The 18294-nt window shown below is 53.9% G+C and overlaps 1 protein-coding gene across 3 annotated transcripts; it reads right to left on the reverse strand.

The window, feature by feature from the left end:
• Window positions 1-6295: 6295 nt before the first annotated feature.
• FECH (ferrochelatase) lies at window positions 6296-18009 on the reverse strand. Of its 3 annotated transcripts, none has more exons than XM_041471375.1 (11): window positions 17875-18009; window positions 15220-15325; window positions 14189-14308; window positions 13720-13868; window positions 11299-11433; window positions 11000-11106; window positions 10652-10750; window positions 10430-10537; window positions 9935-10099; window positions 9478-9537; window positions 6296-9260 (listed from the first exon to the last, which is right to left on the reverse strand). In XM_041471375.1, exons 1-11 carry the CDS (start codon window positions 17921-17923, stop codon window positions 9126-9128), a joined length of 1233 nt encoding a protein of 410 aa, XP_041327309.1. In that variant the 5' UTR covers window positions 17924-18009; the 3' UTR covers window positions 6296-9125. The 3 variants fall into 3 exon arrangements, with proteins under 3 accessions (XP_041327309.1, XP_041327310.1, XP_041327312.1); XM_041471376.1 differs by lacking the exon at window positions 17875-18009 and adding an exon at window positions 15492-17180; XM_041471378.1 differs by lacking the exon at window positions 15220-15325 and having other exon boundaries at window positions 17875-17986.
• Between the last annotated feature and the right edge of the window lie 285 nt (window positions 18010-18294).

The raw sequence follows: 18294 nt of genomic DNA on the forward strand, positions 1-18294 counted from the left end.
AGTGTCTTTTAAAAAAAAAATTTTGTGGTTGGAAAAAAAAAAAAAAAAAAAAAGGAAAAAAAAAAAAAGGAAAAAAGAAAAAAAAAACCCAGAAAAAAACCTTTCTATTTCTAGTGAGAACCAAAGAGGCTACCTCACTGACTTTTCCATTTGTAATTTTAATCGTGTTGATGATACCAAAGATACCAAAGATTTCTTTCTCCGCGCGGTCTGCATCCTGCTTGTGCTCTCCCCCCTCCCTCCCTCCTTCCCTCCCTCCCACACCCAGCAGAGCCCGGATTCCCAAAGAAACGCTTCCCTGGAAGCTGCCAGCTCTGGCGCTGCCCTTTCCCGTGCTCCCTGATCCTGCTGCCCGCTCCGGGGCTCTCCTGCGGGCTCTGTCCGCCCGCACATCCCGGGGGAAGCCGCTCCGCGGGTGTTCCAGCGGCGATTAGCATCGCTAATTATTGTTATTCTCGTGCTCCGGGGCCGGGGAGGAGCTGGTGCGCGCATCCAGGAGCTGCTCCCTCTCCTTGCTCACCTTTGGTTGTTGTTTACAATTACCGTTTTCAGCTAAAAATCAATTAATTACTTTCCTCGAGTTAGCAATGAAGCGAGGCTGCATTAAGCTCCATTAGCATCGCGCTCCTGAGCGATTACTTCCTTCCAAGTCGGGGCGTTTGGGGAATTCGCGGTGCCCTTCGGCACGGGGGTTTCGTGTTTGTAGAGGGTTGAAGCGATGCCCCGAGCAGCCGAGCCCAGCCCCGGGCACTGCCCACACACAGCATCCCTTTCCCTGAGGAATCTGTCCCGGAGTTACCCAAACGCAGCTCCACGCAAACGCTCCGCTTTAATGAAGTGCTGCCTTTTCTTTTTGTGTTTCTTTGGGGCTTTGAGTCTGTGTTGGAAACGGTAGGACTTGACAAGTGTGCTTTTCTCTCTGTCTCTGTGTTCCTTCAATCCAAAGCTATAATAATTCTCAGGATGCCTTCTGGCCGGGGGGAGCCCTCGGACACAGACAGTCCCCAGAGCTGGCAGGGTCCCCGCGGCCCCCCGACTCCTGCTTCACTTGCAAAGAGTGACGTTACCACGGGACGAGTGCCTTGCTTGAACCAAAGCAACGATTTTGCCAGTCTAGACCTCTCTGTGTTTTTTTTTTTTATTCTTCCTGTGAATACCTCAGCTTTGACCGGGCCGCCGAATCGTACCTGGTGGGCTTTTGTACTGTGGTGCTTTGCAATGCAGCCCTGCAAAGAACAGACTCCTGATAATACCAAAGGCTCTCCTCCTCTTCCTCCTCCTCCCCCCTGTCCCTGATCTCTCTCTCTCTCCATGGTTCCAAAGCTTTATTACGAACTGGGCACGTTGGCAACGCAGACCGTGCAATCCCTTACCGAATTTTCTCAGATATACCTCATAGAGAATAGCTGTTTAGAGTAATGTTATTATAGCGTATGTAAGAAATTATTCACTGTTTCTTTTTGGTAACTGTGATTTAAAAGGAAAAAAAAAAAACCAAAAAAAAAAAAAAAAACCAGAAGAAGAAGCTTTATATGTTTTAGGTTGTGCTTTTGTACTAGAAGGAGAAGGTGCGCTTAAAAATGTACGTCAGTCTTTCTTCCCATTGGGGTTTTTTTTTGTTGTTATGGATGGGGGAAAAGTTGCAGAATGAGCCCAAAGTTTACAGTTTCATATTTTGCTGAAGAAACAATCTGTGTTCATTTGCTCTGTTGGAGGAAAAAAAAAAAGAAAAAAAAAAAGAAAAAAAAAAAGAAAAAACTTATTTTCTACATTTGTGCTACTCGGTCTGAAGAGCTGATTGTCCTGTGTGACGGTGTAGTATTATAATTAGCAACTGCCAATCAGCGCTCCCATGTTTATGCATGAGGCAAACCCTTAGCAGTGTGATGCATCGTGGTTCTTAATGGCAACTTCTTCCTTTGGGTTTGGGACGAGCTCTTTGGCTTGGTGGTGTTTATTTGTGCATGGAGCCTGTTAGCTGTTCGCGCTCGTGTTTGCATTTACGCCGTGAAATCACGCCCAGCGCCGCTCGGGGCCCGTGTCCAGACCAGCTCTGGCCGTCCCCGTGTTCGACAGACCCAAATTCAACTCCGATGAAATTGCCATTTGAGGAGGAGTTTGGCCAAGTGGCGATTCCATCCCTTCAGTTCCCGCACGCGTCCTGCTCCCGGCGGAGGCTGCCCCGCGTTTGTTCCCAGGGTCGGGAGCTCCTTTGGCTTTCTGGCAGCCCCTGGGCACGGCAGGACGGGCCGGGGTGGGTGCTCAGGGTGAGCAGGACACGCGAGGCCGGGCCGGGTGGGTGCTCAGGGTGAGCAGGACACGCGAGGCCGGGCCCGGTGGGCGCTCAGGGTGAGCAGGACACGCGTGTGAGCCGTGTCACCCATCGCACGCCAGCTCAGCTGTGTCCTGTGCTGCTCCTGCAGCCCCTTGCCCGCCCCCTGCCCCGGGGCCAGCTTTGTTAAGGTGCTTTATCCCTTTTTGGTTTGTCCAGATTCACCCTTGTTTGAGGATGGGTTTGTTTTCTCTCCGGGCCCAGCTTCAGAGCCCCACGTGCCCCGATCCCTGGACGCAAAGCCAAAGCGACCGCTCCGCACCCTGCGCTCCGCGTGGAGAGGCAGGCCTGGGCAGGGGACAGTGGCAGGCTCCTGTCATCACCTGTCTGTCACCAAGGGTACATTAGAGATGTGCCCTCGTTAGTGCAAGGAGACCGAGTTGTTATTTGCCCTCACTCGGTCGGTTGTGGTAACAGCGAAAGCCGTGCGATACAGTTGGGTTCTTTTCTCTCCCGATTTCTCTGCCAAAGACACAAGAACTTGAAGCAGGGGTTTTTGTAAGACAGTTGATGATTGTAACAGTGGTTAATCTTCCAGAAAGCTTTTTTTCTTCCGCAATAAGCAGAGCGGGATGCCACCACTCCTCAGCGACAGCTGTGAGCCAGGCACCGAGTCCACCTGCATTCCTCAGCCCAGAGGCCACAAGGGGCATGTGAGGCCATGGCAAGGGCACAGCGGGGCTGCCACCAGCTGCTCCAGCTGGCTGCAATTTGCCAAGGTACTCGGGTTATGAAATTTAAGGTCTATTTTATTATGTCATTTTATGTCATTTTTTAAACTTTGTGGAAGGTGGTATGTGGAACTGAGTGTCAGCTGAGTTTTTCAGACAAATAAAGTAGCTAAAGAGTGAATGTTATTTTATCATTAAAGGGTTTTTACTCACTGATTTGTGCCAATAGATGTCCTTTATCTCAATGACAAGTATTACGTTGCTTTCAAAGTTTTATTTATAGCTATTGATGTAAAACCCACACACACATATTATTTGCCAAAGTTCAATAAAGGAGGAAAACAATGCTTTCGCTTCCTTGTGCGATCCAAAGTTTCTGATTTTTTCCCCAGGGTTTTTTCCATCCCACACCCAGGGGTGCAGTGGAGCCAAGCAGGGCTCGGGCTGCTGCAGCTCTCAGGGACAGGGAGGGGTGAGCAGAGCTGAGCACAGCCACGCTAACGCAGGCCCCACATCCCAAAAACGCCACCTGCGACCGAGGGCCTGGCCAAGCATGAGCAGCAGGACTTGGGAAAGGATCTGGCACCTTCTCCCAGGAGCACAGCCTGCGATATTGCAGGAGAAATCACTTTATCTTTATGTAAGGCATGGAATTATGTGATGCAATGTACTTTTATGTTAGTTATTGCACTTTCTTTCCCTGAAGCAGCTCTACAGGAGGAGGCAGGAGGTTCCTGGAGCTGAAATTCCATGGCAAGGAGGATGTAGCAGGTTTGCCTTCATTCATTCATTCATTCATTCAGTCAGTCACTTACCCTAGCTGTGGACAAATCTTGTTTGTTTTGTTTCCTCAAAAAAAACCCAAACAAAGTGCACAAGAAAAGCACTTTGTTGTATTTCTGTCTTTGAAAACCAAACCAAAGCAGCCCTGTCTTGCCCTCCTCTGAGCACCTGGAGCAGGGTCAGCCTGGGCAAGGCACGGGGGGACCCCAGAGCCCCCCTAGCACCGTGTCCCAGCCCCAGAGCTGCGGATAAAAACCTCTAACAGCAGAGAGGAGAGAGGGCTGACACCGAGACTAATGCAGCTGGCAGGTCATTTCCATCTGGCCCGCACGATTGCTCCCCCGGGGATGCGCTTTGCAGGCACTTAGCAGCGGGCACAGCTGGGAGAGGGAAATGGGACCGTTTCATTAAGCTGCCCGAAGCTGAAGGATGGGCTGGGTGTGAGGTGGGACTGCAGCCGCTCGGGTCCAGGGCCAGCTCGTTCCTGCGGATCCCCTCAACTCAGCGTTTCCTAACCCTGCCGAATTCCCAGTAAAAAGCGCCGTAAAGCCCCCTGCTGCCATCCTGCTCCTCGGGCAGTGCATCTGTCACTGAGATGAGCAGTAATGAGCTGCCACGTGGGACCCGCCCGGCTGCAGATGAAGCGCTGGCAGCTCTTCTGATCCAAACACTCCACAGCACTTGAAACCCTGCGGGAATTCCCTCGGGAAACAGCCTGCAGGGAAAGCGAGTCAGGGCGAGGGAAGCGGGTTTCTTCTGGAGCTTTTGCGATGCCACTGATTTTCAGCACGTGTGGGATGGAGGCGCTGAAGGAAAACAACCAGGACAAAAAAACCACCTTGGAACAGGCAGCGTGGCAGGATACCACCGCGGGAACGGCTGTCACCAATGCCCAGGCACACAGAGAAGCCGAGGGCAGCTCTGCACCCAGCCTTTGGCACACAAACCTCCAGGAGTGACTCCGGGCTCCGGCTCAGAAAGGGATGATGGCAGGAAGCCATAAGATATTAACCCAGCAGATTAAAACATACAAGACCACTTTGGGTCATGTTACACCTCCCGCCTGGCAGCACAAGCAGTCCAAGGCAGTAAAAGACAGGCGTAATGGCCCAGTAACACGGGATAAAAGCGCTGGGGGAGTTGGCTGTGAGGAGCCCGGCCCCCCCCGGACTCCTCACATCATCCCTTAAGTGCTCGTTTAAGCTTCCTTGGAAATGCCCCTGCTCGCTGCAGAAACGCAATTAGGCCTCAATTGCGGGTGATGTTCACACGTTATGGATCATCCTTAAAAAGGGCAGGAGAATGCAGGATTCCCGTGACAGCTCCCTGTCCGTCATTCCGGGAACTGCCAGGCTCCGGGTCTGCAGTGCCCATCCCTGCCCCGGGAGCCACGGGGTCACAGCCAGCACCTCCAGAGACTCACAGAATCATCTGCAATCCGTCCGGGCTGGAAGGGAGCTTAAAGGCATGCCAAGGGCAGGGACAGCTTCCAGCAGAGCAGCGCTGCCAGCCTACTCCTGCACAGCTCCAGGGATGGCACGCAGCCCTTTGTCCCCTCTCTGTGGCCTTCGGGGCTCAGCTGGCAGCGGAGCAAAGGCCGTGTGTGCTGGAGATCACCCCCCTCTGGAGAGACAATCCATCTCCACACAGGCACGGGAAGGATGCTCGTCAGCCAGGCCAATGGGCTCAAATTAAAGAACCTTTTCCTGGCACTGCTGAGCACAGATTTAGCAGGAAAACAAAAGGCAGGTTTTAGAGCTGGTGCAAATCTGCAAATCCCTGTGCTCTACAGGCAGAAGTAGAACCTGCTCCTGAGGGCTTGAAATGCTGATTGACAACTAAATCCCTCGTCCAGGCTGTGCTGCTGGAGACAAGGACTTCCACAGAGCACGAGAGACGCAGCACAGCCCAAACCCGCTCGGGAATTTGCTCCTGGAAAGGTGAAAAAAACACAGCCAAGCAGGAAAGCAGGCGGAGAGCAAGCCCTTGAGAAATAGGGAGGGAAGGAAAAGTGCTTCCACAGTGTCAGAGACTGTTTTGGATTCAAACACGACATTGCCAAAGTTCTGCCAGGCTCACACAGCCAAATCCCCACTCAAAGGGAACACAGCAGAGCTTGGCCTGAGATTCCAGGAGGAAAGAAGCACCATGGCTGCTCTCCTCCCTATTTCCCACCTTCCATTGTGTTGGGTTTGCATCCTGCTCTCTCCCAGTCACAAGAGCTCACTAATGGATCAGCTTAAGCATCCAACATCTCCAATCCCTGCTCTAGAAAATAATCAATCGAGCACTTAATTAGTAACACAGCAAGGAGCTGCCCAGAGACCGCTAAGAGGGAACAGAATAAATTATCCATCGCAGGTGGGACCCCACACCAGGGCAAATCCCCAACTTGCTGCCTTCTCCAGTCTTTTCAGGGGTGTGACCCACCCCAGCCTGGCACCAGAGGTGCAGAGAGAGCTTCAAACACCAGCACAAAGGGCTCTCACAAAGACACACAGCTCAGCTGTTTCCTCGAAAGAACTTTAATGGGAATTCCATCCTTATGGCAAATGACACACAGTAGGAGCAGCCAAATTTGCTGTGTTACATCAAATGGAAGTCCTTGGTCAATGTGAAATGCATGTGTTGGGCTAAAAGCAAGGATCTGTACACATGTGGCATGAACAAAACCAAGGGAGCTGCTCTGTCTTGGGGATCCCCAGCTGTCTGGGCACGGCAGAAGGGAGAATTCACTGAGCTTTTGGGTACTCCTGGGGAAACCCTGGCCCCCCTGAACTCAGCTGTGCCATCCTCCTCCTCAGGGGATGGCAGGAGGCCAGCTCCCACACCACCCACCCCCCCTCGGTGTCACAGCACCTTCTGGAAGCTCCCACCTTCTCTGAAATGCAGCGAGGACCGACAGACAGCTTAAAAAGAAACTCCAAAATTCACTCAATCATGAAAACACAAGCCAAACTGCAGAGTGTTAAAGCAGGAAAACAAGCTCACCCCTTTACTTCCCATTTCTTCCCTCGGGACACCACGGGCCGTTCCTAACTCCTCAATTTCCAGTCGAGGCCCCACAGTGCTGGGAGCTCTGGAGGGCAGATCAGAGACCTCTGCCAGCCCCAAAGTGCCCCTGCAGGGCAGGGCGAGCTGCAAACTCAGCGGGACACAGCACCGAGGAGGGCTCAGCAAGGCACAGGCACCACGGATTCATCTCACCCAACCCGCCGGGCACTGGCCTGGGAGGTGAGGAACTCCTCAGAAACCTTGATGAAAACTAGCCCCTGCCAGCACACAGCAGCACCAGCTCTGTGAGACAGGCTCCATCTGCTAAAAGCTGGAAAATGAAGTGATTTCTACACGATTTTCTAATAGCAGCAACAGAGTAATTATCCCGCTTGTGGTTAGAACACTCAAAAGTGAATTTTAAGTACCTTTTATTACTGAGGACAAATGTAATGCCTCAGAATCAGTGCCAGCTAGTATTTTCAAGACTCTCTCCAGTATGAAAATGAAAAGCCATCTGTATTTATAATACCACAAGGTTCATGTGATGTTAACCTTTGCTTGCCACACTTGTAAATGTGGTGGTCCCAGCCTGGACCACTGGAAGGTCCACATTGCCTCCAGCTGTGAGCAAACAGGGGTGGGCAGGAAGATTGGACAGAGCAGATTGTTTTCCACTGATCCCAAAGTGTCACGCAGAGAAGTGAAACAGAGAAAGTTCTTTGTCCAAGGAGAGATGTAAGGCCAGTGTTCCCAGACATCCTGGACATTTGTGCTCCTTTTTCCTGCCCAGGCAGCGAGCAGAGCCCAGGGAGAGGGAGAGGAGGGAGAAGGGAGCTCCTGGCTCCCTGCCACTGGAACAGGCACAGGCATGAAGGGCCAAGGAAGACTTCTTTCTGAGGGGAACAGGGGGTTCAGTGCAGGAGGCTCTGGCACTGAAGGAATCTCAGTCTGTCTCACCCTGGGAAGCAGGTATGAAAATGGAGCAAGCAGCTCTCCACAGGTACTGGGGATTTACAGCACTGCACAGGTGCTCAGCACGGGATCCATCCGTTCCTTCAGCACCCCATCCTCAATTCCAACAACAAAACAGAACGGGACAAACCCCTGATACACCACAAGAGGCCTCTTCTCTCTTTAAACACACTCTCTCTAAAGACCAGAGGTCCAAACTGCTGCTGCCTCACGGTTACCTGAGCAGATCAACCTGGCTGAGCGGCCACCAGCAATTCCCAGGAAGCAGCCTGCAGTGCCCAGCTCCTGGCATTTCAGTGCTAAGGACATCAAGTAAACGCGTGGCCGAGGAGGTGCCAGCGGGGCTGTCACCCGCAGGGCTCGGTGCCGCTGTCACAGCTTCGCAGGCAGGCAGGAGGGGACCCTGTGCCCCGGGGCACTGCCAGTGCCAGCTGTCCCTGCTGTGGGCTGGCAGCCTCTCAGGAGAGCCCCAGCCCCTGGCATGTGAAGCTCTGAATGACTCCTGACTGATCAGCTCCTGTTTCAGTAACAGCAATGAAGCCAGATCAATCCTACCTGTGGCACTCCACAGGTATCCCACAAAGCCACAGTACTGTGGCACAGTAGAAAGCACAGAGTGGATCTATAAACCTCCTGGAGAACAAGCCTGACTTCCTAAATTTACTTCACCGAACAGAAAAAGCCCTTTTTTAATAAAAATAAGAAGAATTTTAAAAGCCATTCTGCTTAACAGATACACCAACGTGTTTCCACACATGCTCCTGCTAGACTTGAAACTCGCAGTTTTCCAGTATTACCCAAGCAGGCTAATTCCTTTCAATTTATACTCTTCAAATCATTTTCTGCAGATAATGAAAATGTTTTTCCTAGAAAATGTAAACAAGTTTTGTGCGTTCTACTATCCCAGCTAAGCTTTCACGGGAAGTTTCCGGCAGGAGAAAACCAAACCAAAACAAAGCCTTATCTCATGCTCTAAAAAAAATAAAAAATTAAAAAATAAAATATACATACACACCTTATTAAAAAGCATTAGAAGGAACTTGATCTCCAAAGTCTCCAAAGCCAGCTGCAGAACAGACAACAGACTGTGCTGCTCAGACTGCACCTTAAGCAAAACCAAACTAAGTGTACCTTCGACCTGGCAAGTTAATGACTCGTGCCCACCCTGCACACGAGTAAATCCCTGCATAGAAACAGAAGCCAATTGTATAAAAAGGTTTTTCAGCGAGTCCTGCCGGGGCCGGACGACACGAGATCTCCTCTCTCCTGCCAGGATAAATACCTCCCTACCTCCTGCCACTCTTCTCCAAGCACACATCAGAGAGCTCCCCGCAAGGGGCGGCCCCAGCCCGGCTGCTCGGGGGCGCGGCTCACAGGGGCTGGCTGCTGAAGAACGCCTTGGTCTCCCTGCACACGGGGTTGACGCAGAGAGGGCAGCACAGGGTCAGCTGGCGGGAGCACACCTCGTTGGACTGCAGGTGGGAGCACACCAGGTCTGCCAGGGCCTGCGGGGAGGGGGGAAAGGTCAGAGGGAGCAAACGCAGCCGTGCCACCCCCCCAGCCCAAAGCCACGCCAAGTGCGGCACCGTGAACCCTCCCTGCTGGCAGGTCAGCACAAGGGGCTCCATTGCTGCTCTGAAACAACTCTGAAAACACCTTAAAACCACCTGAAAACACCCACACTCAGCAGGAAGCACAACTGCAAACCTGTACGGCGGATACCTTGGAGAACAGCGGATTTCCGTTGAGAGACTCCGCTCTTCTGATGTTTTCAACTCCACACTGAATCAAAAATAAGGAGGAAAAAGTTAAACCTGCTAATCTGATCCTTCACTGGGTAGCCTTCAAAATCTTCCCACTTCAGTCAGAAGCCACCCAAATGACAGGATTAAATGCAGCATCACGGTTTTCAGTACAGCAAAAATTAGCAGGGGCAACACCACACTTTGCTGCCAAAAATCATTCATTGTCTTTGAGCAATACTTGTAATGGTTTAAACACCTAAATCTACAAAGACAAACTCCCACCTGTTTTGTGATTAAGCCGGTTCAGATGAATTTCTGATTACAGGAAATTAAAGCTAATCCCAAATAATATTGCAAGAAGCAACTACAAAGCAAATTGCAAGCCAGGAGAAATAATTTCAGAGCAGCACTACCCAAACCCACAGAGCATTCACCTCGTTGGCCAAAACCTGGGCATACTCGATGTCCAGCTCATACAGTGTCTCAATGTGGTCACTGGTAAAGGCTATTGGGACCAGCAGCATGTTCTTCTTCCCTCGCTGGCACAGGCCTTTAATGGTCTCGTCTGTCTGGGGACCAAGCCAGGGCATTGGTCCAACCTGCAACAAAAAAGCAGGAAGAAAGGGAAATCACTCATTAAATCACTCTTACAAAGAGCACCCACATTTCCTTAGGCAGGATGACAGAGCAGGTTATGGATGGGATGGAAACAGTTATTTTTATTTCCCTGCTTCTGGTTGTACTTCTCCCTTTCTGCATTGAATGTTTAATGCAGACACACTTCCCACCATTCCATCTCACAGGAACAGAACCTGGGCCGGCCTGAACAAGACTGAAGAAAACAACCAAAAATGTAAGTAAAGGTGTGTTTTTTCAGTCCAGCAACACCCTGCACAGGCTGTACCTGCTCAGCTCCCCCGAGCACATACCTTGGACTGCCACACCAGCCTGTAAGGGTTGGAGTAGTTGAGCTTCTCCATGACCCTCTGCACAGTGGCTCCCACTTCCTGAGGGTAGGGATCCCCGCGGTTCACCACCTGCACCATAAACACAGCACACCTTTGGCACCAGGGAACACTCTGGGAGTGTGCAAGGGAGCAGACCGGCCCTTGCACAGCTGTGTGCCCACACCCTGCCCCGAGGGAACTCACAGACATGGGCAGCGAGTGGGCTGAGAAGAGGATGACCACCTCTTTCCTTTTGTCCGGGGGGAACAGGTTCAGCTCCTTCTGGATGTGATCAGCAAAGCACTGCACGGGGAGACACAAACAAAGGCCTGAGTGGGGAACACCGGAGGCTCTCAGGGGTGCAGACAGGCAGCTCCTGTGTCAGAGCTCCCAAATTCCCTCAGTATGTCATTTCAGACATGGTAGGCAAGACCCATTCATCACACAACTGAAATGCACCCTCAGATTGAAGCCTTCCTGTTGTCCTTTCTCAGTATTTTCTTCTGTATCTTAAAAGAAAACGTCTAAACCTCAAAGCCTTCAGATGCACACCTGAATGAGCAGGGGATGTGTGGGCCATCGGTCAATGATGCTCCACTTCATCTTTGGCTTCTCCCCTTTCTGGTTATAGTAGCGATAAATGGCATTTAAACTGCTCCCTGAAACAGAGAATTAACACCACAACTTCAGCCAGGCCAGCAGCAAGCTGTCAGGCTGGAACAGCTCGGCAGCAAGCTACGATCACATTTTAAAATGTCACATCATGAAAACACAACAATCAGAGCCAGCGGGAACGACTGCACCCCAGCAGCCTGATGGAGCACAGCCCCCGAGCCCCGGCCAGAGCTCACCCGTGGTGGAGCAGCTGTACTGGGGGTACTGGGTGAAGGCGACGGCTCTCTGCACGCCGTCCCTCTCCATCTCCTCCACGGCCTCCTCGGTCAGCGGGTGCACGTAGCGGAACCCGATGTAGTACTTGTGAGGAGCTGCCAGCCAGCAGGGACAGGGGTGCCAGGAAACAGGAGAGTCCGCAGCAGCACGTGGTGACGTGGAAAACAGACAAGAACAGCCAGGCTGAAACTGCTGAAATAAACTTGCTGAGCGTTTTCTGGTTGCTTTTGTAAAGCCCTTGCTTTGGCCGAGAACATTTCTGGTACCTCACTTGGATGTGATCGGAATTGAAAAGTGATTTATGTTATGGTTTGCTTCTGCAGGGACATCACTTGCCTGCTTCTCCTGCGTTTAGCAGAGGCACAGTTCCCAGCCTGGACAGAGCCATGAAGCAGGGACACGTGCTCTCCCATCCTGACTTTGGAGGGCTTTTAGCTCTACTCTTTCGGGTGCCAGCTTTGGGAGCATGGCTTGCTTAGGGGACGGGAAGCAGGCAGGGGAGGTTTGCTGGTTTGTTTTTTTTTTAACTGGAGGACAGAGGTTCTTAGGAGAACAAAAGCAAAGTTTCTTTTTCAGGGTTTCCGGGTCAGTGGCTCTGAAACAACATTTAGCAGGTTTCTGAAGGAAGCAGATGTCCCATGCTTGGCTCCACTCTGTACATTTATGCAGGATTCAGAAAACAGGTTTAGCCAGCCCCAGCTCTCTGCAGGAGGCAGGAGAGCTCCCAGCTGGGAGCAGCAGCAAATAAAGAGCCAGCTTCAGGAGCCCTTGAGCCAGTAACCTCATTAACATCTTGGAATGGCATTAAGGACACAAGTCTGACCAACCACAGCGGGGACTGGAGGAGTTTAACCTGGGCAAGGACATTCTGGGAAGAACACAACCAGCCTGGAAGCAATACCCTCGGTGCCAGGTTCTGTTCAGGACCACGGGCAGCAAAGAGAGGTGCTGCTGTCTGTACACAGGCTGTTTAAATAACAGTGACACCCTGCCCTGCTCTTGGCTTGGACAGTCAGCTCCCCTCCCAGCAGCTGGTACAGAGCTGGGTCTGGATTTAGGATGAGAGCACTGCTGCTGACACACTGAAGCTTCACTTGATGCCCAGACCAGATCAAGGTAAAATGACCCTAAAACTATTTCTTTTTGCCACATTTCACACTGTGCCAGCAGCTCCTGCCAGTTACTCATTCCTAGGGCTCAGCACTCCCAAAGTGAGCACACCACATTCCCAAATGCTGTCTGCAAGCACATCCAAGTGCTCCAAGCCGTTCTGAAGGAACACAGTGCTCTGCACGGTCTCTTGGGGTGCTGCAGGAAGTGGCTGGCAGTGCTCAGCACATTCTATTGTTAAACTGCAGCTGCTGTCAAGTAAAATAATCCTCCAAAGGAGTTATCAGGTGGGAGAGGTGCCCAGAGAAGGGTGTGACTGCACAGAGAGTGGTGACCAAAGAAAAGCAAGCGGGAGTGGGACACTGGGAAAAGCAGATAAACCTTCCAAGCCTTTATCTGCAGAGCCTGCTGCCAGGCTGACCCTTCAGGGCTCCTGCTCCAGGAACACTCCTGCCTCGGATGACACAGCAGGCCTCAGGCTCTGACTGCACCTGCAGGGACCACAGCTCCAACAAAGCCAGGGAGTCACATCTGTGCAGAAGGGACTCAACATCACCTGAGCAGGCACCAGTGACACACCACATTCTGAATGGATGAAATAAATTTGCTTCTAGCCTTCCAAGAACATTGTTTTTAACCTTCCAGACCCTTTTGGCAGTCCTTTTCCTCTAGCCCTTTTCTAGCCAAGCCCAAGGCCAGTGCCACAAAGAGCTACACAATAGCTCTGTATGAAAGGACAGCCACAGAAACATCTGCACCCCTTTGCCACCACAGTGATGCTACCAGGCAGAGTGGCACAGGCCACCCCCTGCCAGTCAGCACTCCCTGCTGGGAGAGATTCTGTGACACAGAGACGGGGAAGGGAGGTTGTATTCATGCTGGAAGTTTTCCCATCATGAAGGACTGGCAAAGAGAGCATCTCCTTCCACGCCAGCCCAGCCTTATCTCCTGCTGTGTCCCCGGGTGGGGCTCGCTGCTATCGCTCAGCCGTGCCCTGCACTGCTCATCTACAAAGCCTTGTCTTTTCTCCAGCTGTTCTCTTTCAGCCCTGCAGCAGCTGCTGAGAACAGCACTCTGAACCCCCCTCCCAAACCTGCCTTAGTGCTTCACATGAACTCCATCCCCCTTTCTTCCCCTCTAAGCCTCAGCCACCTCTCTTCAGGGCAGGCTTCCTCAGGCTCAGTTGCACCGAGCAGCCAAAGCCGCCGTGCCAGCACACGGCTCCAAGGCAGAGAGCGAAAGCAGGCGGTGGAGGCTGAGCAGAGCAGTACCAGTGCGAGGAGACATGCTGTCCAGCAGCTTCACCATGCCCTCTCCCTGCACCGCCGTCCACTTCTTGATGGGGGAGCCGCCGCCGATCCTGCTGTACTGCTCCTGGATCTTCGGGGTGCGGCGCTTGGCGATGAGCGGGGCCAGCTTACTGCAGCGTTGGAGAGGGACCTGTTATCAGCACAGCCCAGGCCAGCCTCCCCAGAGCTCTGCTCCGCGGGCTGGCCCTGCCAATCCCTGCAAATCGTGTGATGCTCTACTCCACCACCCTTCCCCGAGCTCGGTCTGCAGCTAAAGGAGAGCAACACGGCACGCCTGACCCAGAGGCTCCAGCACTGTCCCTGCCCTGACTGCCCCCAGGATGAACCGCTCTTAGGGAGTGCTGCTCTCCACAGAAATAAATACAGGAGCTCGATATTTACAGCAACACCCAGCACCGCCTGTACCCCAGGAGATCCCAGTGCTCCTCACTTCTGAACTGGAAGGGTCATCAGATCTCTGTCCAGGAAGAGACGCAGCAGGAAATCGTGGACGTCATCCAGCCGCTCCGGGCCTCCCATGTTCAACATCAAGATTCCTGTCTTAGGTTTCCTAGGGAGGCAAGAGAGATTCCAAACCCTAGTGACCCACTAGGATTTTATTTTTATTACAATGACAAAACAAGCAGCTCATCCTCCCACATTTGCCTTTTGCAAAGGCAGTCCTATCCCAGGGCTCCTCCTGCTTATGTAAACACTTGCCCTGGAACAGGAATGGCCAGACGCAAGTATCTACATGATCTTTGCCTTTTTAAAAAGTAACCACTGTGTAACAAACTTGAGCTGGAAACTGAGCACTAAGAAAGCTGTCTCGCAGCTGCTGGCTCTAAGGGAGGTTATAAAACAGGGTCTCAGCTGGGCATCCCAACCAAACCAAGCACAGCTTCCCCGGAAAGCAGATAAGCCACTCACACGAGTCTGTCTTCATTACTGTGGGGACACATCTCATCTCCTGCAGCACTGACAGCAGCAAGGAGCCTTTCTACACACAAATTCATTGCAGGGCCAGCTGTGTTTGGGCTGGGTTATTCCAGAGTGGATTTTCTATCGGGGTGCAGGTCTGGCACACTGTTGTAACGTCCCACATGACACAGCAGCACAGATGGTGGTGTCAGCATTTACAGAATGGCTGCTGATCACAACTCTCACCCAATTTCCCCACGGAAATGTTTCCCCTGCCCAAGGGAGCCCACAGACCAGGACCTCACTTCCCCAGCAGATGGGTCAGGTTGCACAGGGAGCTTTGCCCTTTTGTTAAAGCCAAAGGGCACCGAGAGGAGCCCAGGCCCACCCCAATGTTTCGGGACCTCACTTCCACTCCCTTTCTCTGGAGTGTGTATCAGAAGGAAACCCAGGAAGCAGGAACCAAAGCGGGGCGATAACGAACGCCCCTGCAGAGCCGTGCAGGAGCAGGGTGTCCGTGGCAGATAGGCAATCACACGGGCACACACAGCGCACACCCACCGCTCCTGCGGCTGCAGCCGCGGCCTGGCGCTCTCGGTCACCGCGGCCGCCGGGGCCTGGCCTCTCCATCGCAGCGGCACCCGCAGCTGGCTGCAGCTCCTCAGCACTGCGGAGAGAACGGCAGCGCTCAGCCGCTGCCCGCGGCCCGCGCCCGGCAGCAGCACGGCAATCACAGCAAGGCAGCACACCAAAGATCCTGCCTTTCTCTGAACGCCCCGCTCTTACAGCTCTGCAGGTACCAGGCAGCGCCAAAACACAAACCGAATTCTAACCTGTGAGCTGCAACCACGACTCCAAAAGAACTGGTGACAACAGAGCAGAAACAAGGGGCTGACCCTGAGGAATAAGCGTCAGACTGTGTCACTCACTCCTCGTGGGTCAGACACGCCTGGCTAACCCCAGGCAGGACAGGATTTCCACACCGTGTCCACAAGGTAGGTTAGACACCTGCTCCTGTTTGAACACCGAGCAGCAACTCCAGAATCCGTGTACCTGCAGACATGGGCCACCTTCTTTCTCACTACCCATTAATCTGGATTTCAGCATCACACAAACCCCAGGATTTTATAAGTCTGCACACATTCCCCTCCCTTTCCATCTCTCCTGGATCCCCTTTAGCCACTGGAAAGGGCTCTGAGGTCTCCCTGGATCCTTCTCTTCTCCAGGCTAAACACCCCAGCTCTCCGGGGCTGGCTCCAGAGCAGAGGGGCTCCAGCCCTGGAGCATTTCCGTGGCCTCTCTGGACTGGCTCCAGCAGCTCCACATCCTTATGTCAGGCACCCTGCAGCTGAACACAACTAGATATCCTTAAGGTTCCTTCCAACCCATTCCATACAGTTCCATACAACTCCATGCTGGTTACAGCCTGCCTTTTCAAAGGCACACTTCGTTCTCCTCGGGAGTTCATCGTCATTACACGGTTTTCTTTTAGCGCAGAAATAGTGTGAATTGCTCATGGTGAAAAAAAAAAAAAGAGGTTAAATTCTGCATCCCAGTCTCTCTGGCAATTGCTCAGTGAGACATTTCCCCTGTCAGACCACAGGAGCTCAGCAGCAATTGAGCCCCAACAGCACAGAGCTCCTCGGCAGCCGACCCACCCGCTGGGAAGAGCATCTTACAGCTCACAGTTCTCTAATAGCCTCCTGAACAGATGCTGAACGGCCTCAAAACCTGCTGAAATCAATGGCAACAAAACGCAAATCCAGCCCCTTGCTCGGGATTACGAGTGCGTGGCTGTGGATGCCTGCGGCTGCACTGATACAAAAGGCTGCAAACTAAAGAACTCCAAGCATCGCCGATGCCTGAAAGGTCCTTTTCAAATAATCATTTTTTACTTCCAATTCTTGGGTTATTACTTTCTGAGGTGCTGGCACCATATGCCAGTTATAGAGAACAATAAAAAGGGAAGTTTCAGTGGCTGCATTGATACTTCTGCACTGTTCTTGGCACAGAGGGTGGTTGGGCACCCACCAGGCTCCCCAGGGAACGGTCACAGCCCCAAGGCTGCCAGAGCTCCAGGAGCACCTGGATAACGCTCTCAGGCACAGGGTGGGATTGCTGGGGTGTCCCGTGCAGGGACAGGAGCTGAATCAATGCCCAGGAGTCCCTTCCAGCTCAGGACACCCTGCAAGTGTCTGACTTAGGGTGAGGTTTATGCACGTTTGCACCTGCACCACGAAGGACACAGTGCAGAACGAGACGTGCAACGAGGACGATCCCAGCTTGATGGAGCATTGATAAAAGCGTCCTTGCACGCGTTTTAGAAGCGGCACTACGGCATCAAACTCTAAGGCGAGCACCGGGGTGGGCAAGCTCGCGGTGCCCCGGGGCGGGGACGCAGCGAGCGCTGCAGGCCCGGGCTGAGCGGCGGAGGGCAGCGCTGGCCCTGCCCGCGCCCGGCTCACGGCGAGCCGCGGCACCGGCAGCACCTCCGCACCAACGCCGTGCAACAAGGGGCTCGCTGGAAGCGCGGGGGGCAGCAGATGTGACCGTACAGGAGAGCGGCAGGGCTGGAAGCGCGGCTCGGCCAGGGCAGCAGCTATGACAGTACAGCACAGCGGCCGGGCTGGAAGCGCGGCCCGGCCAGGGCAGCAGATGTGACCGTACAGGAGCGGCAGGGTTCCCGGCCGGGCTGGAAGCGCGGCTCGGCCAGGGCAGCAGATAGGGCAGCACAGGAGCGGCAGGGTTCCCGGCCGGGCTGGAAGCGCGGCTCGGCCAGGGCAGCAGATGTGACCGTACAGCACAGCGGCAGGGCTGGAAGCGCGGCTCAGCCCAGGGCAGCAGATGTGACCCGCAGCACAGCGGCCGCGCTCCCGGCAGGGCCACGGGCTGGCCTCGGCCGGGCACAGCCCTGCGCGCTGGCCGCGGAGACCCCGCAGCCCCCCGGCCCCCTCAGCGCAGTGGCGGGAAGCCGCCATCACGGCGCGCAGCCCCGGCGAGCCCTCCCGCAGCCCCGGTAAGCCCGCCGGCCGCACGGCCCCGCCGCCCCAGCGCGGTCAGCGTTATGAAAGGCGCCTCTCGGGCGTTGTGTAACGCGGTGCCGGCGATGCCGCGGCGCTCCCGCCCGCGCAGCGCCCGCGGTGCCCGGTCAGCCCTCAGGCCGCCCGCCGCCCCCGGGCCCCGTTCCCGCCATCGCGGCGGCGCCCTCACACTCACGGTGACGCCCGGCAGCGGCGGCAGCGGCAGCCATCTTGGCCGCCCGCATTCCCTCAGACAGCCCCGCCGCCGTCCCTCGCCTCACACCGCCCCCGGCACCGCCCCGGCACCGCCCCGGCACCGCACGGCACAGGGGCGGTCCTGGGGCGGGTGTCCCGCAAGCGGCGCTGCCCGGCTCCCCTCCGCAGCCCCTGCGGACTCCTACGGAATGACGGAGAGTGATCCCCGGTTGGAAGTGACGCTTTAAACTGCAAAACGTTTTAAAACTGCAAAATCTTCTAAAAAGAGATTTAAAATGTTGTTGTAAAAAATGCTGGGGGCTTTCTCAGCGGGCGCCTCGTGAGAGATGAGGGTTCGGTTGTGCGCCCCGTCAGACACATTGGTGCAGGAGCACGGAGCTCACCTGCTAACCTCCACTCC

This window comes from Pyrgilauda ruficollis, unplaced genomic scaffold (assembly GCF_017590135.1).
Source record: "Pyrgilauda ruficollis isolate IOZ18807 unplaced genomic scaffold, ASM1759013v1 scaffold267, whole genome shotgun sequence".
In the NCBI taxonomy this organism is placed as follows: Eukaryota; Metazoa; Chordata; class Aves; order Passeriformes; family Passeridae; genus Pyrgilauda; species Pyrgilauda ruficollis.